Below are 26,261 nucleotides of genomic sequence, written 5' to 3'. Positions count from 1 at the left end.
ATAAAGCGTGTAAAATTTAATCTGGAAAGACGGTCTGTCTGGGAAGGAGAAATGCTGGTGTATCATAGACTCAGGCCATGACCTTCCCATGATCCTCAATTCCCACCACTGTTTCCCCCTCCTTGCTCCATTGCCTAGCCATCCATTAGGGATGTTAATGGGTAGCTGGTTAACCTGTTACCTGGTAAGCATCACCCTTAAGCATAACCTGTTAAGGGTAATGTTAGCAGGTAATGGTTAAACAGTACCTGGGAGCGGCCCCTTCCCCACAGCCCAACCATGGGCAGAGGGCTGCTTCAGGCCCCCAGCATCGGGTTACCAGCTCCCAGCCCATATGGGCTCAAAGCTGGCAGCTGTGGCAGCCCCCGCACAGGGACTGGGAGCTGCAGAGGCAGCATCAGCCACAGCAACAGCACCTGCATGGGGCCAGGAGTCAAAGGAGCAGCCCCTGCACAGAGGTCTGGAACCTTATCAACAGCACTACATTTAACCGTTTAACTAATTAAATGGGATTTTATATCTCTGCCATCCATACCCCCTACCTCTTTCTGCATTCTACCTGCAAGTTCACATGAACTCTGGGCTTACCTTGTTACTTATGCTGCGAAGTGCATTACTTGCATCTTACAGAAAGCCCAAGTGTTTGCAGGAACATGATAGACAAAAGTTTAGGGTACATTGTGTTTTATGAGAAAAGGGTACAGTTGCATGAGGAAACAATTGTTTTCCAAGTGCCGAAGTAGACAGTTTTTCTCACTGGATCAAAATAAAACACGTTTTCTTTGGTCTTTCCTAGTGTAAGTTATTTCATCTGTAGGATGACAGGTAGAGATGCATAGATTGATTAACACTGGCAATTATTGTAAAATAAAAATATCCAGTAAATTCAATATTAACTATTTCCAAATCTTTCCATTATTCTTTTCTCTTTCAGATGGCTTCCTTTAATGACCCTGATTTTCTTAAACAACTAGAAATGGCCATAAAGTATGGTAGTCCTTTCTTGTTCCATGATGTGGATGAATACATAGATCCTGTCGTTGACAATGTCTTAGAAAAGAATATAAAAGTTGCCCAGGGGCGAATTTTTATCGTGCTGGGAGATAAGGAAGTGGATTATGACCATAACTTTAAATTGTATCTGAACACCAAGCTAGCTAACCCTAAATATTCACCATCTGTGTTTGGAAAAGCCATGGTTATTAACTATACAGGTGAGCATGTGCATGGTATTAGGCAGAGCATTAACTACACAGTAATACAAACCTAGGGCATAAACTAGGCTCAGGTGAGTGATTGCTCCAGAAAGCTAAGATCCTTTTTCTTGTATCAGAAACCATAGTACATGATTTTAGATGAATTCACCTGTAAAATTCAAGTGTTTTCAGCCCAGGGATAGCCTGAAGCCAATGAATATAGGCAGTTATTCTATTTTTTGGCCGGATTACCTGCTAGTTGTGCACCTGTGTAAATCCATGTCTGGCCTGAATAAAAGGCAGATTCTCATGGTATGTAGAACCTTTCTCTACTAGTCCCTTTGAAATCTCATGGGGCAAGCTATTTCTCAGCCCCAGTCTAGGGATCAGAATCTATCACAAAGTTTTGTCTACACTTAAAAGTTTAAAGTGCAATGTCAACAACTGAAAACATGGCCATAGCAGGAGAACTGGGAGATGGCTCTTCCGGCACTCCATGTAAACCACCTCTACAAGAGCAGTAGCTAACAGTCCAGGGAGCATGGCTCCCAATGGTGTAACCTAGTCCACATGGTACTTTATAGCACTGTAAATTACTGCTCTCGAGGTGTATGTGTGGTTTTTTTACATTCCTAAGCCAAAAAATTATAGCACTGTAAAGCGCCTGTGTAGACTTAGCCTAAGTGAGTCAGAAAAATGAGAGCAAATGCAGTAAATAGTTGCTAGCCCTCAGACCATGTTAGGAGACAACTTCGCCCACTGCCAGTGGAATTTTCAGTACCTGTTACATTGTACTATTATACATTGTTATGTCATATTGTTTGTACCCCCTGATCCCCTCAGCTGTATATTCAGCCTCTGATAATTCTGAATCCTGACTCGAGTGCAGGAGACTGGACTAAAAGACATCTTGAGAGAGATCCCCTTCCAGTCCTATGCATCTATGATTTAATATTAATTTTTTCCCCTCCCTTCTGTTAGTCTGAAAGTAAACTACATGCTACTTCAGGGCTCAGCAAAATATTATCTGTGGGCAAATGCAGTGCCAGAGCCTCAGCTGGATCCCTGCCTGCCCAACCCCTCTCAGCATTCAGTAAAGCTGGCTGCAGGGCTATGTGTGTGTCTCTGAATGCTGAAAGCATGGAGGAGGAAGGAGAGGCTTCTCACGCTGCCCCCTTTCCAGTAGCTCCTGTTGGCTAGTTTCTGGCCAATACACCTACCTATTTGCAGGACAGGCCGCTTGTGAAGTGTCCGTCCACCCTCATCTCCTGGGCTCATAGCATTTACAGAAGCAAACATGGCTGCTGCCTTTGTTCGCAGTGCATACAGGGGGCTAAAAGACAGGGACCCTGGCTAAGGAACCTGCTGGGCCTCTCAGCCAGATCCTGGCTCTGGCATGCTAGCTGTTCTCTCTCCCAACCTTCTGTCCCCTCCTGCATCACTACCCCATGTAACCAAATCTTCTGCACCCCTTCTGTAGCCCCCATATTTCTTCCCAGACACTGCATCCCCTCCTGTACCCCTCCTCAGGTTACAACCCCCTCCCAGACCTTGCACACCAATTCACTGTCCTGGTCACAATCCAAATCCATGACCTTCTCCTGCATTCCTGCCCCAGGTTACAACTCCCTCCCAGACTCTGCACTCCCTCATCCTATACCCCTCACTCAGGCCAGAATCCTCTCCTGTACCCATATCCCTCCCAGACCCTGCACACCAATCCCCTGTCCCAGGTCACAAGACAGACCTTTGCACTCCTATCCCTGCACCCTGTTCCTCCATCCCAGTCTGCTGCCCCAGATCATAATCCCCTTCTGCACCCAACCTCTATCCCAAACACCCGCATCTCCCCCGTTAATATAATGGAAGAGTGCAACCCTTGACCCCTTCCCAAATTATTGCCTGGGATGATCTAGATGGTACTGGGTCCTGCCATGAAGGCAGGGGACTGGACTCAATGACCTCTTGAGCTCTTGAGGTCCCTTCAAGTTCTAGTGATCCATGATTCTACTTATTAGATATGTCAGGTGAGAACCAATGTAGAAGAACAATGCACAATGCTGTTAACTAAGTCTGTCTTTTATCATAAAGTTATTTATCATACAGTCTGAAGAAACTGTGTAAAAGCTAACCATATGTTTTAAGAAAGATTGTGTTGAAGACATGGTTCATCATTTTCCATCTATAGTTACACTAAAAGGTCTTGAGGATCAGCTGCTCAGTGTTATTGTGGGGTTTGAAAGAAGAGAGCTAGAAGAGCAGAGAGAACATCTCATCCAGGAAACCAGTGAGAACAAAAACTTGCTGAAAGATTTGGAAGACTCTCTCCTCCGGGAATTGGCAACGTCCACAGGAAACATGTTGGATAATGTGGACTTGGTGCATACTCTGGAGGAGACAAAAGCCAAAGCAACTGAGGTATCTATTAGAGCCATATCTTATAGTTCTACAATACTTAGGAATTCCTTTCTGGTTTTTGGGATTTGTTTCATCCCCCTTTATTCCTTACGTTAGGATGTATGGAGTTGAAAAGGAGCTGAGAGTTACATGATAAGCTGTTGTCTCTGAGAACTCCATACCTGCACAGAAATCTTAATTCTTTAAGAATTTGCTTGCTTAGAGTTGCCCAGACCCCCTAGAAATGTTTATCCATATTCAGAAATACATTATCTTTAGGGATGGGGTTGGGCAGTATGGCATCTCCTGAGGAATTACCTTATTGTGAAGAAGTATCAAAGGTCAGGTCTACAGTACAGGTTCAAGTCAGTTTAAGATATGCAATTTAAATTACATTAGTAGCGTAATTCAAGTTGACATAGCTTAGATCTGCTTATTTCACTGGGCCAATGGGAGAAACTCCTGTTGACTTTCTTTACTCATCTTGTTCTGATGGGGTACTGGAGTGGATGTCCACACTATTGGAAGCTGATTTAGTGGGTCTTTCCTAGATCTGCTAAATTGACTCCTGGTGTATTGATCACTGCAGTGACTATTCCAGCTGTAGTAGAGACAAGCCCAAAGTAAATCTTGGGCTTATGAAACACAATCACTTTACCATATTTTGCTTGATATGCTGGTGGTGAGTCAAAAAGCTTTCACCTGAACCATGAATTTGTGATGTTACATCATCACATATTTCAGTGTAATGGGGAAAGTTTTATTCCATCAGGCAAATGATAAATCTACCTTCAGAGAAATGTTTCTTATAATAGGGACCTTTGGTTTTTTTAAAATTATCTCTCTCTCTCTCCCTCCCTCCCCCCCGAACAATCTTTGCATAGTTTTATTAAAAATTAATGTTAACTGAAATTTGTAAATCTTTCCCAGTATTTCTTATAAACAGTGTTATCTATTCCAACTTTATCATCTGGAAGTTTAATAAACTGAACTAAAGCATTTTTGGAGGGAGAAAATAATTTTTATTAGTATGATTTTTCTTTAAAAGGGCTATTTGAAATTTTAGCCAATTTAATGTGTGATTGGTTCAAGGAAATGTTCTTGATTCTATGGCAGTGACTGGCAGTTGATGGCATATCTATCAATGTTTATAAGATTTTTTTTTTATATAAATGCTGATACTTATTTACAGGTAGATACATTTTTTTAATCCTAGAAGATTTGTTCATGATGTTTCAATACACTATTTAAGTATTATTTAGCCACAGATTAGCTCAGCATATTTTTACCAGGTAGTTCTGTGCAGTAGTTATATATGGATAAAATTAATGCCTGGGGTCCATATTTCTCACTTGCTAGGTATCAGAGAAACTCAAACTGGCTGAGAAGACAGCAGTGGATATTGACAAGTTGCGAGATGGCTACCGACCTGCTGCTAAGAGGGGCGCCATTTTGTTCTTTGTTTTGTCTGAAATGGCCCTTGTCAACACCATGTATCAATATTCTTTGGCCTCCTTTTTAGATGTATTTGGGTTTTCACTTCGGAAATCCATGCCCAATTCAATTCTTCCAAAGAGACTAAAAAATATCATGGATACATTGACATTCAATATATATAACTATGGCTGCACAGGTTAGTGTGATTAAGCAATGAGATGGCACTGTGTATGTTTGATGAGAATTCCTTCAGTCAGCTGTGCAATGCAATGTAATTTTGTGTTGTCAAAATACTGAATTCACTAAACATTCTGTTTACTACTAATGCTTCTGCATTCTCTTCCCTTTCTTCCCTTATTTTGATGTTGCTCTGAGATGCAGAAAAGTGCTGTATTTTATCTCCTTGACATTTAAGAAGTGCTTCTACTTTTAATAAACAATCAGTTACAAACAGCAGTGGTTCCAAACCTGAAGAATCGATCTGTAACTCTCTGAGCTTTGGAGGGGAGATTATTTAGAATCTGAAGTGAGTTCTAGATGTGTACATGTTAGCAGGTTCAAATCGCTATAGTAGACTGAACCAAAATTCACCACCTTGAACTTTGTAGTGTGATCAGAGTTAAAATCTGGATCTGAAATTTGACCCAGGCCCAGATTCTAAAAAGAAAACTGAGGAGAATATGTTTTTCTCATTGCAGGGTTGTTTGAGAGACACAAATTACTATTTTCCTTTAATATGACTATCAAGATAGAGCAAGCTGATGGTAGAGTCCCCCAAGAAGAACTGGATTTTTTTTTAAAAGGTAATTTATGGTAGTTATGTGCTCTTCTAGAATTATAATCTAGATTTTGATTACTTTTGTTTAGCTAACATAGTGAGCTCCTGAATAAATTTCTGTTATCACCGAAGTCCCATTTACTTTCAAAGGGACTTGGGCTCCTCGGTCATATGGACCCTAAAACTTAGTGTACTAAACCCTAGCCCTGAAGAATATTTTAAGATAGATGTTCAACAAAAATACCTGGCATATATTCAACTAAAAATATACAAGACAAAATAGTAGTTTACTGACTTCTATTAATGGATTATAGAACTATTGTAACAGAAAGAAGGATCCTTAGATGACGTAAATTGGCAGAACTTACTTAAGACAATAGGCCTAGGATGGTTTATACTAATCATTTGCATTTGTTTCCAACTTGTTTGATGGCAGAAAGGCCAACAGTGAAATTCTTACTCAGTGAAATCAATGACAAAGCTCACATTGACTTCAGAAGAGCAAGGATTTTACGCTCAAGAGTACATCTTTAATTAAATGCATAAATAGTGGCAAAAAAACAAACTTGGCATGCAAATACTTGCAAAGTAGTAACTATTTCTCCAGCAAATTAATTGCAAGACATTGTGCTCCCATTTATGATAGTAATATTTATTTATTTTTCTGAATTGTGACTAGGCAATATTTCCCTGGAGAAGAGTACACGAAAGAAACCATATGCTTGGCTTTTTGATCAAGGCTGGGAGGACATAATTCGCCTCTCTGAACTATTTCCTGAGGAGTTTGGGTCTCTTCCAGATGATGTGGAGAAAAATCCAGAAGTATGGAAGGAAGTAAGTGGTTTTCTTAGTTTAGTTCAGCGTTTCCCAAGCTATGGGCTGCGGCCCGGTACCGGGCTGCGGGAAAAAAATACCAGGCCTCACATGGCTGTCGGTAGGGGAGTGGAGCAGGGCGGGCTGGGAGGAGGTGGCAGCGGGAAGGAAGGGAGAAGCAGCCATCGGGAAGAAGGGTTGGGGGCAGTGGGGCTGTCCTGCGAAGATCAGGGCAGGAGGGTGGGCAGCTGGTGGAAGCAGGGTTAGGGGTAGCAGGGCTGTCCCTTGGAGATCCAGGTGGGTGGGCAGCAGAAGCAGGGTTGGAGGCATCGGCACTGTCCCGTGGAGATCCGGGTGGGCAGGCGGCAGAAGCAGGGTTGGCGGCAATGGGGCTGTCCCGCAGAGATGGGACGGGGAGGGGGTGAGTGGGCGGCAGAAGCAGGGTTGGAGGCAGCGGCGCAGTCCTGTGGAGATCTGGGCAGATGGCCAGCAGAAGCAGAGTTGGAGGCAACGGGACTGTCCCACAGAGATGGGGGGGGGGGTGAAGGGGCAAGAGGGCGGTGGAAGCAGGGTTGGGGGCAGCGGGACTGTCCGGAGATGGGGGGGGGGGCTGGCAGGGGAGGGAAGCAAGGTTGGGGGTAGCAGGGCTGTCCCACGGAGATGGGGGAGGGCAGGCGGGGAGGTGGCGGAAGCAGGGTTGGAGGCAGTGGGGCTGTCCAGCAGAAATCGGGGAGGGCAGGTGGAGGAACCAGGGCTGGACGGGGGCGGTAGGGCTGGCCAAGGGAGAACAGGAGGAAGGGGATGGGAGAACCAGCTGTGGGAAGCAGGGCTGGAATGGGGCAGCTGGGCTGGTTGGGGGGGCTGTTGGGGGAGCAGGGCTGATGGAGGAGATTGGTGGGAGGCGGGGGGAACTGGCCACTGGAAGCAGGACTTCTTCTTCGAGTGGCCCCGTGGGTGCTCCACTCTAGGTGTCGGGTCCCGTCCCGGCGCCGCAGCTCGGAGACTTTTCATAGCCGTGCTCCCGCTGGCTCGCGCATGCGTGATTCACCAGGATAGCGTTCGCGCCTTTGATCAGCCGCGCGCGAGCCGGCAACCGTCAGTTCCTCTCAACCGCCTCAGGTCGCGGTCGGAGCTCCCTGATCTCTTATCTAGTCATGTTTAGATAGTTGTCTACCTGTAAATAGTTAGAGTTCTTAGGGTTAGCTGAGTTCCTGTTTACTTTACCTGTTCCCTTGTTAAAAAAAAAAAAAGTAGTTCTTAAAACTGTTTTTACTCTGAAGCGCTGTGGCTAAGCGCGAAGCTGTGAAATTGACTAACTGCAGCGCGTTAAACAAGCTTCAATCTTTCCATAACTTGACTCAAAATGCCAGGATCAACTGGTTTCAAGAAATGTTCGATCTGCCGAGAAGCCATGCCAACGGCTGACGGCCATGATAGTTGTATTAGGTGCCTGGGAGACACTCATGTCCCCGACAAGTGCACCCATTGCCGCAAACTAACTTCGAGAGCCCGGAGGGAGCGGGAGATGAAACTCCGTATGTTCATGTTCGGCAAGGCATTGCAGCCTGATCCTACCCCTCCAGCAGCCACAAAAATCTCCCAGCACAAGCGGAGAGTGGCTTCTCCGGGACCGACTGATCCCTCCCTGTGGCAGCTTCAATCCCGGCAGCGGCATCTAAAGTGACCTCCGGGGGGTCCACACGACTCCCGGGGAATGGCACAAAGGAGCCCTCATCGTCTAGAGCCAGAGCGGCTTCAGCACCAACACCGGGAGCGGAGCCGCAATTGAAGAGCAAGCCGGCAGCAGCTTCAGTTTCCCGCGCCTTGAAACTGACAAGCGCGCCGGCACCGCAACTGACCAGCGTCCCGGCACCGGCTTCAGCGGCTTCAACGGCGCCCGGGGGATCGGCGCCTGTCTCCCCTGTCCCGGCGGTGACATCGGCACCGTCTTCCCCAGCACCGAGACCTGAGGCAGAACATGCTAATGTCTCAGGCTCGGCACCTTTGTCAACTCTGGCACCGGGCGTCCTGCTGGCACCGGCGTTAGATCAGCAGCAGCTGGCCTCTCCGGCACCGTCCCGACCTCAATCAGTGACTGGTTCCCCTATACCTCGGGGTAGAGATCAGACTCCAACACATAGGAAGTCATTATCAAAGACCCATCACAGACACAGGTCTTTTTCCCCACCTGCTTCACCAAGAGGGCGGAGTCGCTATCACGACTATTTTTCCCCCACTCGGATGATGTACAGTCGGCATGGTTATAGGGATGCGGTGTATTTAGATGCACATCGATCCCGTTCACGATCCCGATCGCCCTCCCGTCTCTCGAGATACGGATCGGGGAGGCGCTCCCCCTGCCGCGTTTATTATATCCAGCATGATAGCGCACGTTCTTCCCGATACCCCTCTCCGTCACGCTCTGAACGTTGCTGTGACCGATATCATAGATCGTATGACGAACGCCTCTACCGTCATCGTTCACCTTTATCGCATAGAGGGTCTTCTCACATCTGCCAATCACCGTTAACGGACTACTCACACCACAAATCACAATCACTACACTCACCTTCTCCAGCCAAAAGCTCAACAATTCAATTAGACCAATCCGAACCAGAGGAGGGTCAACTATCAGAAACGGAAGACCCTAAACCGGAAACTTCCCCGGCGGACTGCCCATCGTCTTCCCCGGATGAAGCAATTTGCCCAGCTAAAATCTCCCCACCGGACGATCTGAAACATTTCCAGGATCTCTTCAAACGAGTGGCAGACACACAAGACATCCAATTAGCGGATGTGCCTGTTAAGAGACATCGCCTTCTCAAGAATATACGCCCTCAACAACGTGCGAAAGTAGCGCTACCAATCGATGAGGCGATTATGGAAGTAGCGGACGACATATGGCAAACCCCAACATCAATTGCACCTACAAGTAAAAAGGCTGATAGAAAATATTTTGTTCCAGCGAAGGGGTTGGACTTTTTATTTAATCACCCCCAACCCAATTCACTAGTAGTGGACGCAGCGCAACGTAGGAGTAAGGCGCCACAGTATAGAAATCCCCTTTCAGACAAGGACAATAAAAAATTGGATATATTTGGGAGGAAAGTGTACTCGTCAGCTACACTCTTACTTCGCATTGCGAACTACTCAGCCCACCTATCAAACCATAATTTTGATAATTACTCCAAATTAGCGGATTTATTGCACCATCTCCCAGATACCAAGAAGCCACTCCTGAAAGCGATAGTGCAGGAAGGGTACACATCGTGTAGCGCTGCGCTCCAGATCGCTATGGATGTGGCTGACACAGCAGCTCGGGCCGCTGCTACTGGTATAGCCATGAGGAGATCATCTTGGCTTTTGTCTGCAGGGGCACCGAAGGAGTGGCAGAGCAAGGTTGAGGATTTGCCCTTTGACAAACTTAAACTTTTTGCGGCAAACACCGATGAGGTCCTCCATTCGGGAAAAGACTGACGCACCACTTTACGTACACTGGGGATGTATACACCTTCCTTCAAACGGAGGCGTTATTTCCCATACCAACGGAGGTATGACTTCAATTTCCCTAGACAACAATCACGGCCCTTCGACAACCAGCGTCCTAGACAGCGCCCCCAGCGCAAGCGTCCACAACAGAACCGTTCGGGCAATCAACAGTCTACTAAGCAACAGATTTGACTTGCTTGTCGAGGATACAAACCAATCTTCCATAGTCAATGCGGAATCTCACCATCTTTTTCACCATCGTTTACGCTCTTTTTACCACCATTGGTCTACGATCACCACAGACAGATGGGTGCTAGAGGTAGTTCAATCCGGCCTCTCCATCCCTTTTCTCTCTATTCCCCCTACCACTCCCCCCTCCCCGTCCCTCTTCAGGGACCCCTCTCACGAGAATCTATTGGAGCAAGAAGTTCAACGTTTGCTCAACATCGGGGCGATAGAGAGAGTTCCCAAGCAGTTTTGGGGGAAAGGCTTTTACTCCCGTTATTTCCTCACACCAAAGAAGTCGGGAGGATGGAGGCCCAACCTGGACCTTCGAAGACTAAACCGGCACCTTCGAAAGCAGCGTTTCAAGATGGTAGCTTTATCGACCATTCTGCCGTCGTTGAACGAAAAAGATTGGTTTGCAGTCCTCGACTTGCAAGACGCTTATTTCCACGTAGAGATTCACGTGGCACACAGACGCTTCCTTCGGTTCCAACTGGGGAGCGAACATTACCAGTACAGGGTTCTTCCATTCGGCCTGGCATGTGCCCCCAGGGTCTTCACCAAGATGCTAGCAGTGGTCGTGGCCCACCTACGCAGGTTAGGGGTGACGATATTTCCCTACTTGGACGATTGCCTTCTAAAAGGCACGACCTACACGGAAACGTGTCATATGGTTCGGACAGTGTCCGACGAGTTTGCTACCCTGGGTCTTCTCATAAATTGGAAGAAGTCAACACTAGTTCCATCCCAAAATCTCATGTTCATAGGTGCACGCCTCGATTCAACCACGGCTCGCACGTATTTACCGATGGAACGTTTTACAATTATCAAGGAATTGGTGCACACGGTGGTCCACGCTCCAACGATTCCCACACGTGTCTGTTTACAACTGTTGGGGCATATGGCGGCTGCCACCATCGTCGTGCCCAACGCAAGGTTACGTTTTCGTTGCCTCCAACACTGGTTAGCCACGGTCTACATCCCGTTGAAACATGGTATCCACAGACCTCTAGTGGTGCCGCAGTATGTCCGGGAATCCCTCCAGTGGTGGGTCAACCCGACCAATCTCCTCATGGGCGTTCCATTTCATCGCCCCCAACCTACTATACAAATAACGACAGATGCCTCCCTCATAGGCTGGGGAGCCCACATGGGCAATCTCACGGTCCAGGGACGGTGGTCGACAAGAGAAATGCTTTTGCACATCAATGTGCTAGAATTGAGAGCGGTGCGACATGCGTGCAGGCATTTTCAGTCACGCATTCGAAATACAACGACAAGGATTTTAACAGACAACATGGCGACTATGTTTTATATAAACAAGCAAGGAGGGGCGCGATCCCGTTCTCTTTGCACGGAGAGCATCCGTTTATGGAATTGGTGTATTACCAACAACACTGTTCTAACAGCTTCCTACCTGCCGGGTACCGACAATGTAGTAGCGGATTCTCTCAGCAGGCGCTTTCCACACGACCACGAGTGGGAGATTCGGTCGGACATACTGAATCGCATCTTCGGTCGGTGGGGATTTCCAGCGATAGACCTGTTTGCGACAGAACTCAATTCGAAATGTCCCAATTATTGTTCAAGAGCCGGGATAGGACGTCATTTGCTGGGGGACGCCTTCCTGCTCCATTGGGGGACGTCATTACTGTATGCTTTCCCACCAGTAGTGTTAATTCCCAGAGTTCTTGAAAAGATCAACGTAGACAAAGCTCGGGTAATTCTTCTCGCGCCAGCATGGGCTCGCCAGCCTTGGTTCTCAACGCTTCACCAGATGTCAGTGAAAGTGCCATATCCTCTACCTTCCCTTCCGAATCTGTTGACCCAGGACAACGGATTCCTCAGTCACCCGCGACCAGAGGTCCTACACCTCACTGCGTGGATGCTGACTGGTTTACCGATTCCGAGCAATCCTGCTCCCAACGAGTCAAACAAGTGTTGATGCATAGCCGGAAACAATCTACTCGTATTGCTTACACAGCTAAGTGGGCAAAGTTCCAAACCTGGTGTGCAGACAATAAAGTGGACTCGCGTTCTGCACCTTTACCTTGTGTACTGGACTATCTCTTGCAACTTTATGACAACGGTTTGACAATTGCATCGCTACGGGTGCATCTGGCAGCAATTAATGCATTCCATCATAGGGTTGGCGATAGTTCGTTGTTTGCTCACCCCACTACGAAGAGATTTCTGAAGGGGCTCTTGAATCTCCATCCCCCGCGGAGACCTCCCCCCCGCATGGAATCTGGACCTGGTCCTACAAACTTTGACTCGTCCCCCTTTCGAGCCCTTAGCAACAGTAACACTACACTTACTTACGCTCAAACTGGTTTTTCTCCTAGCCCTCACCTCAGCTCGCAGAGTGAGTGAGATAGCAGCCTTCATGGCTTCTCCGCCATACACAGTTTTCTCGAAAGAATCAGTAACCTTGAGGACCCACCCAGCCTTTATTCCAAAGGTGTCTTCTGAATTCCACATAAATGAACCGGTGGTCTTACCGTGCTTCTTTCCGAAACCTCATACCTCAACTCAAGCAGCGCACTTACATACTCTAGATGTGAGAAGGGCATTGGCGTTCTACATCGACAGAACACGGGGCTTTAGGAAAACAGACCGTCTGTTGGTTGCGATAGCGGGCCACTCAAAAGGACAGCCTTTAACTTCTCAGCGCATTTCTAAGCTCATAGTCTTATGTATATCGATGTGTCATTCGCTGCGAGGGAAGCCTCTCCCCTCTCGCCCTAAAGCTCATTCAACTAGGGCAGTGGCTGCCACTACGGCCTTCCTCAGTGGAGTGTCATTTTGCGACATTTGTAGAGCAGCAACATGGTCTTCATATGAAACTTTTATAAAACATTATGCTATAGTAGAACACTTTGCTTCAGATTTCTCCGTGGCTACAGCAGTACTAAACCGTGCTGATAGTCTTGGTTCCGGAGCGCTGTGATTCTGCTCTGTGTACTGCTCCGAAGTCACCTAGAGTGGAGCACCCACGGGGCCACTCGAAGAAGAAAGAGAAGTTACTCACCCTGTGAAGTAACGATTGTTCTTCGAGATGTGCCCCGTGGGTGCTCCACGACCCGCCCTTCCTCCCCGCTCCGGGAAAATTTCTCTTCTTGATGTCTCTTTCAGATGAGCGGATGAGAGGAATGGACGGTTGCCGGCTCGCGCGCGGCTGATCATAGGCGCGAACGCTATCCTGGTGAATCACGCATGCGCGAGCCGGCGGGAGCACGGCTATGAAAAGTCTCCGAGCTGCGGCGCCGGGACGGGACCCGACACCTAGAGTGGAGCACCCACGGGGCACATCTCGAAGAACAATCGTTACTTCACAGGGTGAGTAACTTCTCTTTCACTGGGGCAGCAGGGCTTGACTGGGAAATGGGGAGGAGAACGGGGGGAGGAGCGGGACTGACCTGGGCATATGCAGACCCTACAGACCCTGGCAGAGGAGTGAGTCTGCTTGGGGGTTCCATTTTGCCCCCTCCTCCACATACCCCCTGAGTGTGTCTACATGCCAGGCAGTTCGCACTACTCAAGGGAGGATATGTCTACACTACCACCCTAGTTCGAACTAGGATGGTAATGTAGGCAACTGGAGTTGCAAATGAAGCCTGGGATTTGAATTTCCCGGGTTTCATTTGCATCTTGCTGGGCGCCGCCATTTTTAAATGTCCGCTAGTGCGGACTCCGTGCCGCGCGGCTACACGCGGCACGGACTAGGTAGTTCAGACTAGGCTTCCTATTCCAAACTACCGTTGCTCCTCGTGAAGCCTAGGTTGAACTACCTAGTCCATGCCGCGTGTAGCCGTGCGGCACAGAGTCCGCACTAGCGGACATTTAAAAATGGTTGCGCCCAGCAAGATGCAAATGAAGCCCGGGAAATTCAAATCCCGGGCTTCATTTGCAACTCAGGTTGCCTAAATTACCACCCTAGTTCGAATTAGGGTGGTAGTGTAGACATACCCAGGCAGTGTGAGCACATCTACCGGCCAGGCAGTTCGCAGCTAAGGGCTGATGCACCTAATTATAATAAAACGTACCTAGTTAGAAAACACCAGACATTTTATATGTCTGGTAATTTCTCAATTTGTTTCTCAGACAAATCCCTCAAATACCAGATTGTCCGGTACAAAACCAGACACCTGGCAACCCTACCCTTCCTTGCACCCTCCCTCCTAGCCATACACCCTACCCCCAATCTGCTCCTGCTCCCACCTCCTGGAGTGCCCATGCGGCGTTGGGTCTCCCAAGCTCTGACCCAGGCTGGGTGGAGGATGCAGCCGGTGAAACACTGAAAATTTATTCATTTTTCATCCTTTTTTTATGTGTGTTTATATTTTTGGGCTGCAAAAAACAATACTAAAAAAACTGGGTTCCAACTAAAGTAAAAAGTTTGGGAAACCTTGATTTAGCCAGCTTTCTATCCATTTTACAGTCCATTTATCCAATCCATATTCCCGTAACTTGCTGGCAAGAATATTGTGGGTGACTGTATCAAAAGCTTTGCTAACGCTAGCACTGGGGGCTTTGGGAGGACCAGAAACAACGTATTTGAGTATTCATCATTTGCTTAATGAATATGCAAATATGCAAATGAATGTTATTGGTCCTCCAAAAGCTTGTGAATGGATTTACTGGTCCCTGTGTCAAAAAGTTTGGGAATCCCTGATTTAGTTTATATCCTCTGCCATTATTAAATGATCAGACACGATTCAGGAAGTTAAAAATGTTTGACAGGTCTGATATGGACCACCCCCCATATTTTGTGAGAATTGACTTCTGAATTGGCTTAATACTTGACAAAATAGGTCAAGTAACATATACATTTCACAGTTACAAACGGGTGGGTCTATATATCCTGTTTTTGTGAATGTATCATGCCTGTTTGTAAAGTTAGAAGTATAAAGTGTAAATCTGTTTTTAGTTTTAAATGTGCTAATGAGGGCCATCATTAATGCCCCAGAATACTAATGGCTCGGTGATCAACTCAGTGACCTGTAATTAACCTTTGTCCTGGATGCCCAAATGGTTGTTGGTCCTAGAAAAACATGGTACTTGGTACTGGAATCCATGTTAAACCTGGTATATTTCATGGGAATGGGGTAGGCCAAACAAATGGTTCCTGTCCTGAGAGAAAATCTATTTAAGCAATAGGAAGCAATCAGCTTTTGTCTTCAGCTGTCTTTTGAATCTACCTGGCCCACTCTAGGAGGAAACAAAGAACTCTGAAGAAGCCATAGCCCCCAAGTCAGAGTAAAAGATCAACTCTCATTTGAAGCTTTTACCTGAAATGAGAATAGCTGTTTTGGATAATATTTTGTTATCCATGTAACAGGTTTCTTAGCAGATTAGAACTAGCTATGCATTTTCTATTTATTTTAATTTAGTAACTTACTTTGATCTGACTGTTTTCACTTGCAATCATCTAAATCCTAACTTCTTCTACTTAATGAAGCACTTTTGTTTATTATCAGGCCCAGTGCAAAAATTGTTGTTGGGGAGGAAGTAACCACTGTGGATATCTCTCTTTCATTGATAAAGGGAGCTAATTGTAGGCGCTTTCTCTGTGTAAAACTTTTACACAGGTTAAGACAGATTTATTTGGGTTTTGAGTCGTACTTGGACGTTGATTTATAGCTATGGTGACCATATTTTCGGACACCAAAATAGGGACACCTTAGCCACACTCCCTAACACCACTATCCATGCTCCTGATCCCTTAGGCCCCACCCACCTGCAACAGGAAGCCCCTCCCCTTAGGAGTAGTACTTCTGGAGTCAAGAGGTACATGTGACTGGAAGTGAGTGGTGTCATATGACCCCTCTAAAAACTCCTCCCACTGTCTTCTATCAATAGGGATGGGTTTTCGAACTATAGGAACCTCCCTCCCCACCATGCAACTATACTGCAATTGAATTAACCCTGACCCCAGTTCCAGGGTCTGAGGACACTGTCACATTAGGGGTCCAATCTCAATCTCATTTTTTTGGGATTACGGATCTTTCAAAAAAGGGTTTTATTTTTGAAAGATCCCTGTCTAAACAGCGTTTTTTTTCTTTCAAAAAGCCCCTTTTTGGAAAAAAACCCACCCTGTAGCCACTATTATGCAAACGAAGCACGGGAAATTTAAATCTAAGCTTCATTTACAATTTCGAAGTGTCTAATTTACATTCCTTTTTCGAGGGAAGGGATGTAGTCTAGACATAGCCTAAATGTTTTAATTTTCTCATGTTACTTTATCAAACTTCATTTTAAATAAAGTAAAATATTAATTTATGTCCAATACAAAAGATTTCAGTGTTTTCTTTATTTATGTCAGGGGTAGGCAATGTATTTTTTGGTCAGAGGCTACTGACCCACAGAAAAATCAGATGGAGACCGTACAAGTGAGAAACAAAAAAACTCCTCCCAAAACCTCAACCATCACTAAGGTGGCCCCCAACTGAGACACTTGACTCCTCTGGGGCTCCACGGGATGAGGCAAAGGGACAGGGAGGACTGAGGTTCAGGGCTTCCCATAGGCTAGATTTGCTTTTCTGAGGAATGTTAAGGACCCCCTGAGGTTCTATGGTGGGGACAAAAATAAGGGGTTCAAAGTGTGTGAGAGGGCTGCCAATGAGTGGGATAGGGATGGGGTGCAGGATCTGTGAGGGAGGAGGAGTCAGATGGGGAAATGGTTGCAAAGTCTGGGTGGGAGGTAGAGTGCAGAAGCAGAGGTTGCAAGGTCTGGGTTGGAGGAGGGTGTCTGGCCAGGGGGAGAAAGCAGGAGTGGATGGAGGTAGGGTGTCTGGCTAGGAGGGAGGGTACAAGGAGGGGACTTAGGTAGGGGTTGGACTTCCCTGGTCTGGCACCCTCTGTTCCTGACTGGTCCCAGATGAGGGATATTTTGGACCAGGGAAGGTCATTTCAGTCCTCCTGCTGCTGTCCCCTCCCCACTGTGTTTCTTTGCACCTCCCCTCCCTGCACCTTCCCCACCCCACCCCCGCACAACCCAGCAGAGCCTAGCACCAGTTCCCTGTACCTCCCCTTTAGTCCAGCTGAGCTGCCCTGTTCCCTGCCTCCCCCCAAACCTCAGCCAAGTTCAACCCCATGATGGTTCCCCATCTGCCTCCCCCACAGCACAGCTGAGCAACATTTCCTGTAGACCTGCTGAGCCCAGCACTGGTTCCCTGCCCCTCCTTCACTCCCCCACTTGAGTCCAGCTTCTGGGTTCCTGGCATCTCTCCCCCCTCGGCCCAGTTGAGCTCTACCACCCGGCCCCCCCCCCCCGATCCCAACTGAGATCCCCACCCAGCACCTCCCCCCCAGAGCCCAAATGAGCTCTCCACCCGGCACCTCCCCCCCCCCACAAGAGCCCAGTGAGCTCCCCGCCCCGCTGGAGCCCAGGTGAGTTTACTGCCCAGCACCTCCCACTCTTCTGCCCCCCCATAGCCCATCTGAACTCCACCGCCCGGCACCTCTTCCCTCTAGCCCAGTACCGGTTCCTGGAATCTCCCCGCTCCTCCAACCCAGCTGAAGTCCCTGCCCAGCCCCTACCTCCTGGAGGGGGAGGGGAAACAGCCACTTCAGGCTGCAGCAGCTGTTTCTGGGACATTTTTAGTGTTTATAGGGACACTGGGACAAGAGATTAAAATCTGGGACTGTCCCGGATTTTACAGGGCATATGGTCACCTTATTTATAGATGAGCCTTCTTGGAGCTGAACTGCTTCAGTGTCTGTTGCTCTTCAGGGGGGCAGTTACCTCAACTCTGTGCCTTGCCTAGAGGATACCAGAGGATCTGACCCAGAAGGACAGAATGATCAGGCATTCCAGAGAGGAGGAAAGTGGGTGTCAATGGCATGGTCAGCGCGCAGGGGAACAATCCCAAGGGGATTTCTGTGATCACACCCCATCACAGGGTTACTGGATTTTCCTTTTTAATTCCTTGACTGGATGTTTCTTTTAAAGCTGTGGGATAATTGCATGATCTACATAGAAACATGGAAATTGTTGCATTAGATCAGCTCAGTCAGCCATTTAGCCTCCTGTTGTGTCTTCAACAATGATCAGTACCAAATGCTTCCGGGAAAGGCTCAGGAAACAGATAACTAATAAGTAGGAAATAACCTACATCTGGGGAACTTTTTTCCTGACCCCAGGCAGTTTGTGACTGGATTATTCCTTGAAGTATGAGGGGTTTAAAGATTTTAAAATATCTTATATTCTATAACTATGGATGGACATTAGATTGGACATTAGGAAAAAATTCCTAACTGTCAGGGTGGTCAAATATTGGAATAAATTGCCAAGGGAGGTGGTGGAATCTCCCTCTCTGGAGATATTTAAGAACAGGTTAGATAGACATCTGTCAGGGATGGTGTAGACGGAGCTTGGTCCTGCCTTGAGGGCGGGGGGCTGGACTCGATGACCTCTCGAGGTCCCTTCCAGTCCTATTATTCTATGATTCTATGATTCTATGTTCTTGTTTTCTGGTTAAATATCTAGTGGAAAATCCTGTCTCCGGTGAAGTCAATGAAAGTTTTGCCATTGACTTCAGCAGCGTCAGGATTTTACATCTAATCATTTTTTTTAAATCCTGTTAAATTGTTAGCCTTTATCTTTTTGTGGGAGTGAGTACTTGCATGTATAAAAATATTTTCTTTTATCAGTTTTAAATTTGCTAACTTTAATTTCACTAACTGTCTGTTCTTGCATTGTGAGAGAGTAAATAGGAATCTCTGATTCATCTTTTCTGCATCATCTATTTGTCTTGAGCATGTGACCTCATTTCTTTGTATCTTATGAGAAATGCCATAAAATCAAAGTGTGAAGATGGCATTGGCCAGATATGTATTACAGGCAGTCCCCGGGTTACGTACAAGATAGGGACTGTAGGTTTGTTCTTAAGTTGAATTTGTATGTAAGTCGGAACTGGTACATATTGTAGGGGAAACTCTAGCCAAACATTTTTTTTAGTTTTGGATAGCATAGGGAAAGGTTAACTCCCCTCTAATGTTTGTTTTGCTGTCTGTTCCCCTGTTCAGAAGATTTCACATCTATTTCTGTCCCTGTGACAAACTCAGGACTAAAGGAGTAACTCATCAAATACCAAACAGCTCTGCACCATGCTTTGAGCTAATAGCTTTTTTCCACACACCACCCAGGGTTCTAGGAGGAGGGTCCTTTTTTTGCTAACACAATGAGGCCAGCACTTTGTTTGTTTTGGTGGAGTCTTTGTTTGCCCAGGGAGCCCAGCATGTATAGGGGGAGGAGGGGCGGAGAGGCTGCTTTTGTCTGCTGTTCGGCAGCCTGTTGCTCAGGGGAGGGAGCAGCCTGTTGCTGGCAGGGGGGGAGGGGGGAGGCGTGCAGGATGCGAGGCTGCGGGGGGGGGGGCAGCGGGCATGGGGAGGCACTTTTCCTCTGCCCGGCAGCTCTGCGGGACCCCAGTCGGAGCCGGCCCGAGGAGGAGGAGGATCCTAGGACCCAGGTGAGTGAGCCCCGGGAATGCTGCTGCGCATGTGCGGGAGTTGCCTCACCCCGTTCGTATCTAGGGATCCGACGTAAGTTGGATCCACGTAAGTCGGGGACTGCCTGTATACTGAAAAGTTGACTTGTGGCATTTATTTAATATTTTTTCTAATTTATTTTTGTAATTGGTTTTTCTGACTTCTGTTTCCCCATTTCTCTTGTTACAGTCTTTTTATCAGATTGACTTTGTCTTTTGTAGTAAACTTGGTTGGTTTGTCCATCTGATCATCATCTTATGTTCTCTGCTGTATTTCATTTCTCAGTGGTATGATCTTGATGCCCTAGAACAAACATCATTTCCTATGCAATACCAAAACAGTCTCACGTATTTTCAGAAGTTGCTGCTTTTACGGTGTTTCCGAGTAGACCGCGTATATCGTGCAGTTACTGACTATGTCACTCTGACAATGGATGAGAAGTAAGTTGCTATTATGTTGTTTTTTATCCAGAATCTTTCTCAGTTTTAAAAGAACCAAAAAAAGTTGGAGGTAACCTGAATCAATTGCTAAGTACTTGTTGCAGACTGATATTTCATGGATACAAACCTAAATATGAATGAACAACGAATTGTGTTAGATTCTAACAAGCTTTTTTGAGTTGAGATCTTTGAAAAGTAAACCAAAAGGAGATGGTAATTGAAAAATCTCTGTAAAGTGGGAAAAATTATACAAAAGGGTCTCCTGTCCAGTGCTTCCTTATTAAACTAAAATACATATGGGAAAGATTTACTCATAGGAGAGCAAAGAGTGTATAATGAGCCCCTCCTTTTATCCAGAGGGTTCCTGGGCTAATTCTAGTGCATATGCATGTATATTTCTCCTTGCATTTAGTCTCTTAATGCATAGTTAAAAGTTCTGTATCAGACTGAATACATTTTATTTTTCAATAATTGCAAGGATCCTGTTTTAGTTGGTATTTATAAGTTCAAAGATATACACATTTTTGGAGCTGCAGCTGTCTTAGGGCCAGTGTCCTTGGCATTAAAAGTACAGGCAGTCCCCGAGTTACGCGGATCCGACTTACGTCGGATCCGCAGTTACGAACGGGGCACTTCCTCTCCCTGGTCTCGAGCAGACCAGGGAGAGGAAGCAAAGCGGCGGCGGAACGCGCGGCCAGCTGACAGCCCAGACGCGTCTGGGCTGTCAGCTGGCCGCGCGCTCCGCTCTGCTCCCCCCCCCGCCGTCTGCAGACCAGGGGGAGGGGGGCAGAGCGGAGCAGAGCAGAGCGGCGGAACGCGCAGCCAGCTGACAGCCCAGACACGTCTGGGCTGTCAGCTGGCCGCGCGTTCTGCCGCTCTGCTCTGCTCTGCTCTGCTCTGCTCCGCTCTGCTCTGCTCCCCCTCCCCCTGATCTGCAGGGGGGGGAGCAGAGCGGAGCACGCGGCCAGCTGACAGCCCAGATGCGTCTGGGCTGTCAGCTGGCCCGCGTTCTGCCGCTCTGCTCTGCTCCGCTCTGCTCCCCCTCCCCCTGGTCTGCAAACCATGGGGGGGGGGGGGAAGCAGAGCGGAGCACGCAGCCAGCTGACAGCCCAGACGCGTCTGGGCTGTCAGCTGGCCGCGCGTTCCGCCGCTCTGCTCTACTCTGCTCCCCCTCCCCCTGGTCTGCAGACCTGGGGGACGGGGAGCAGAGCAGAGCAAAGCCGCGGAGCCCGAGGGCAGCAGGATAGCCACGGCGCGTCTGGGCTGTCCCGCTGCCCCCGTGCTCCGCGGCTTTGCTCCAGACGCCTGTGGTACAGCAGCTGGGGCGCTGCCGGTTGGTCCCGTAGCGCCGCTCTGGGTGCCACTGGACCAACCCAGCAGCACCCCAGCTGCTCTGCCCCAGGTGTCCCCTAGTCAGCAGCTGCTGAAAATGACCAGTGGCTGACTACAGGAAGCCCCTGCCCCGGGCTTCCTGGAATCAGCTGCTGATCAGTTTCAGCAGCAGCTGACTTGGGGATGCCTGGGGTTCTTAAGTTGAATCTGTATGTAAGTCAGAACTGGCGTCCAGATTCAGCCGCTGTTGAAACTGATCAGTTTCAGCAGCGGCTGAATCTGGACGCCAGTTCCGACTTACATACAGATTCAACTTAAGAACAAACCTACAGTCCCTATCTTGTACGTAACCCGGGGACTGCCTGTATACATAAAATGGGCTAAGGCTGACCTGTTGTTATAATGTAATTGGAAAAAAAATTGATGAAGGAAAATGCAGCCTTAGCAGAATATTTTATAGAAATGTGTCAATTTTGACAAAATTGGCAGGGGGTTAGGGTAAGGCAGGCATGTCCAAAGTCCGGCCCGCGGGCCAATTGTGGCCCGTGTTCCGGTTTAATACGGCCCCCCAGGTAATTTGGCAATATCTATCTTTTATGGCCCCCAACGAATCCATATGTATTGAGATGAATACATTGTAAAATCTCAGTTAATGTCAGTTGGTCTAAATCAGTTATAAATATATTTGGACACAACATGTATACTTGGTGTTATGTTCCTGTTCATATTTTTTGAACTTAAAAGTTGACAGACAACCTTTATTACCAATAATATGTAATGTACTTTACAATGTTCCTGACATATATTTCAGCTTCCTGGATTTTTTTTTTTCATCTGGCCTTCAGATATGAAAGGCAGAGTGATTTAACACCTGTTTAGATTTGTCATCCATGTGACAAAATGAAAAGTATGCCGTTTGCAATAAACTTTGCATAAAATAGTTAATTTGCATTTAATTTTAATGGTTCAAAGAATGTCAGGCAAAATGGTCGGCCCTCACGCATGTTCACTTCATCAAATCTGGCCCTCTTTGAAAAAAGTTTGGACACCCCTGGGGTAAGGAGTTGAAACAAATAGTTCTTCTTTGAGGAGTGTCCCCATGAGTGCTCCACCTTGAGGTGTGCCAGCACCACTGCACCTCTACTCAGAAACTTTTTACAGCAGTGCCTCCCAGTCGGGACTGTCCCACAGAGATGGGGGGGGTGAAGGGGCAAGCGAGCGGCGGAAGTAGGGTTGGGGGCAGCGGGACTGTCCGGAGATGGGGGGGGCTGGCAGGGGAGGGAAGCAAGGTTGGGGGTAGCAGGGCTGTCCCACGGAGATGGGGGAGGGCAGGCAGGCAGGTGGCGGAAGCAGGGTTGGAGGCAGTGGGGCTGTCCAGCAGAAATCGGGGAGGGCAGGTGGAGGAACCAGGGCTGGACAGGGGCGGTAGGGCTGGTCAAGGGAGAACAGGAGGAAGGGGATGGGAGAACCAGCTGTGGGAAGCAGGGCTGGATGGGGGCAGCTGGGCTGGTTGGGGGGGGCTGTTGGGGGAGCAGGGCTGATGGAGGAGATTGGTGGGAGGCGGGGGGAACTGGCCACCGGAAGCAGGGCTGGACTGGGGCAGCAGGGCTTGACTGGGAAATGGGGAGGAGAACGGGGGGAGGAGTGGGACTGACCGGGGCATATGCAGACCCTACAGACCCTGGCAGAGGAGTGAGTCTGCTTGGGGGTTCCATTTTGCCCCCTCCTCCACATACCCTCCCTTGAGTAGTGCGAACTGCCTGGCAGGTAGACACACTCGGGGGTATGTCTACACTACCACCCTAGTTCGAACTAGGGTGGTAATATAGGCAACCGGAGTTGCAAATGAAGCCCGGGATTTGAATTTCCCAGGCTTGATTTGAATAAAGCCGGGCGCCACCATTTTTAAATGTCCGCTAGTGCGGACTCCATGCCGCGCAGCTACACGCAGCATGGACTAGGTAGTTCGGACTAGGCTTCGAGGAGTAACGGTAGTTCGGACTAGGAAGCCTAGTCCGAACTACCTAGTCTGTGCCACGTGTAGCTGCGCGGCACGGAGTCCGCACTAGCGGACATTTAAAAATGGCGGCGCCCGGCTTTATGCAAATGAAGTCCGGGAAAGTCAAATCCTGGGCTTCATTTGCAACTCCAGTTGCCAACATTACCACCCTAGTTCGAACTAGGGTGGTAGTGTAGACATACCCTGAGAGAGTTTGCAAATGTCATTGCAGAGCCTTTGGCCATTGTGTTTGAAAACTCACCAATATCTGGAGAAGTCCTGGATTACTGGAAAAAAGCAAATGTAGTGCCCATCTTTAAAAAAGGGACAATCCAGGGAACTACAGACCAGTCAGCCGTATCTCAGTCCCTGGAAAAATCATGGAGGGGATCCTCAAAAAGTCCATTTTGAAGCACTTGGAAGAGGGGAAAGTGATTAGCAGGGTTTGACGAATACACTTGCCTGGGGCGAGTAGATTTTACCAGCTGGCAAGTGCAGGGGCGGACTGGCCCAGTGGGTCATTGTGATGGGCTGGCCAAAGCCCGTACTACGGACGGCGTGGCCCCATCCGATCCGCCTGCCAGTGGAGGAGCAGAGCTCCTCTGGGAAGGGGGAAGTGCGGTGATTCTCAGCACTGGGCTGCCTGTGTGCAGCTCTGGAGCAAGGAGGCGGGGTGCGAGCAAGAGGGTGGGACGCCAGCAGAAGCCAGGATGCTGGTGTGACATGGTGTCCTGATGACATGGCAGGTGACCGCTGGGTTCAAAAAGGCTCTGGCAACTCCGCAAAGTAGAAGGGAGAAGCCAGGTGGGGCTTGGGCTGGGGCTGTGCTGAGGGAAGGGGAGGAGAAGGAAGGGGAGGGGAAAAATATGGGGCAGGGGCTTGTGCTGAAGGGAGGGGAAGGGAGGAAGGTCAGGAGAAGAAGAAGAAGAAAGGGGAAGGCACCAAGGGATGGGGTGCAGGAGAGACAAATGCCAGGGGGCCAAATGGAGACAATGAGGAAAAGGGCAGGAGAGGAGGTGTCAGTGGGAGGGGAGACATGGTGATACTGGGCAAGGAGAGTGTAAGGGCACTGGAGGCTAGAGGGGGGAGGAGGAGGTGCTGGGAGAAGGCTTGAAAGAAGAGGTGGGCATGAGGAAGACAGGGATGGAGCAAGTCATGTGTGAGGGTGCAGAGGGGCATGAGGGAAACGGGTAGAGGGTGGTGAGGGGGTGGGTATCAGGGGAAAAAGAAAGCAAAGGGGGCAGGGGCAGTGAGGGAAGGGGGAGGCACCCAGGAGGGTGCAGGGCTAAGGGAAGGTGCAGGTGCCAGGGGATTCTGGGAGTGAAACAGAAGGACAGACATGGGCAGGGGAGGGACCAGAGGAGAGACGCAGGGCAGGTTTGTAGAGGCAGGTGTTTGAGGGGATGAGGAGGAGCAGCTCACACGATCAGGTTGGGGCTACTGGAGGAGTGGGTACAGGGGGAGAGAAGGGTAGATGGAGGGCGGCAGGTCTCAGGAAGGCTGGGAGCAGTGAGAAGTGTAGGAGTCAGGACAGCAGAGGTGGGTGAGGGGTTGGGGGGCAGCAGGCACCAGGGGAGCTGATGGAGCAAGGGGAGGAGACATGGCAGCAAAGGGAAAAGGTAGAGGTTTATAACATATTTATTAATAACTTATTAGTAATTACTGTTCTTATTCTTATTAGGAATTTATGCCATTAAAAAAACACTTTTCGGGGTGGGAGTGGCGAGTCCCTTTTTTGTCTGGCAAGTAGGGTTTTCCATAATTTGTCGAGCCCTGGTGATCAGCAATAGTCAACATGGATTCACCAAGGGCAATTCATGCCAGACCAATCTGATTAGCTTCTATAATGAGGCAACTGGCTCTGTGGACATGGGAAAGTCGGTGGATGTGATATACATTGACTTTAGCAAAGCTTTTGATATGGTCTTCCACAATATTCTTGCCAGCAAGTTAAGGAAGTATGGATTGGATAAATTGACTGTAAGGTGGATAAAAGCTGGCTAGATTGTTGGGCCTCACAGGTAGTGATTAACGACTCGATGTCTGGTTGGCAGTTGGTTTCAAGTGGCGTGCCCCAAGGATTCGTTCTTGGGCCAGTTTTGTTCAACATTTTCATTAATGACCTGGATGAGGGTATGGACTGCACCCTCAGCAAGTTTGTGTATGACACTATGCTAGGGGGAGAATTAGATATGTTGGAGGGCAGGGAGAGGGTCCAGAATGACCTAGAAAAATTAGAGGATTGGTGCAAAAGAAATTTGATGGGGTTCAACAAGGACAAGTTTAGAGTCGTGCACTTTGGATGGAAGAATCCCAAGCATTGTTACAGGCTGAGGATGGACTGGCTAAGTAGCAGTTCAGCAGAAAAGGACCTGGGGATTACAGTGGATGAGAAGCTGGATAGGAGTCAACAATGTGCCCTAGTATCCAAGAAGGCTAATGGCATATTAGGAGGAGCATTTCCAGCAGATCTAGAGAAGTTACTATTCCCGTTTATTCGACACTGGTGAGGCCACATCTGGAGAATTGTGTCCAGTTCTGGATTGTGTCCACGATACAAAGGATGTGGATGCATTGGAGACGGTCCAGCGGAAGGCAACCAAAATGATTTAGGGGGATGGAGCACATGACCTACAAGGAAAGGCAGAGGGATTTGGGCATGT

At 48.2% G+C, this 26,261-nt stretch overlaps 1 protein-coding gene across 4 annotated transcripts in view; it reads left to right on the top strand.

Moving 5' to 3' along the window:
• Positions 1-26,261, top strand: part of DNAH10 (dynein axonemal heavy chain 10) — a 195,703-nt gene that overhangs the window by 154,385 nt on the left and 15,057 nt on the right. For all 4 annotated transcript variants that reach the window (XR_012896005.2, XM_089775295.1, XM_075898516.2 and 1 more), the window contains 6 exons: positions 935-1,214; positions 3,385-3,614; positions 4,953-5,226; positions 5,729-5,833; positions 6,488-6,642; positions 20,113-20,267. Coding sequence is in view for 3 of the 4 variants with exons in the window: in XM_089775295.1 (XP_089631421.1) it covers positions 935-1,214; positions 3,385-3,614; positions 4,953-5,226; positions 5,729-5,833; positions 6,488-6,642; positions 20,113-20,267 (1,199 nt within the window). In the remaining variant the exon portion in view is untranslated. The remainder of the gene's footprint in view (positions 1-934; positions 1,215-3,384; positions 3,615-4,952; positions 5,227-5,728; positions 5,834-6,487; positions 6,643-20,112; positions 20,268-26,261) is intronic.

The sequence above is a fragment of the Pelodiscus sinensis genome, chromosome Z, assembly GCF_052426305.1.
Source record: "Pelodiscus sinensis isolate ZL-2025 chromosome Z, ASM5242630v1, whole genome shotgun sequence".
Taxonomy (NCBI): domain Eukaryota; kingdom Metazoa; phylum Chordata; order Testudines; family Trionychidae; genus Pelodiscus; species Pelodiscus sinensis.
The sequence above is the reverse complement of the archived record's forward strand: the minus strand, read 5'-3'. Positions and strand labels throughout refer to the sequence as shown.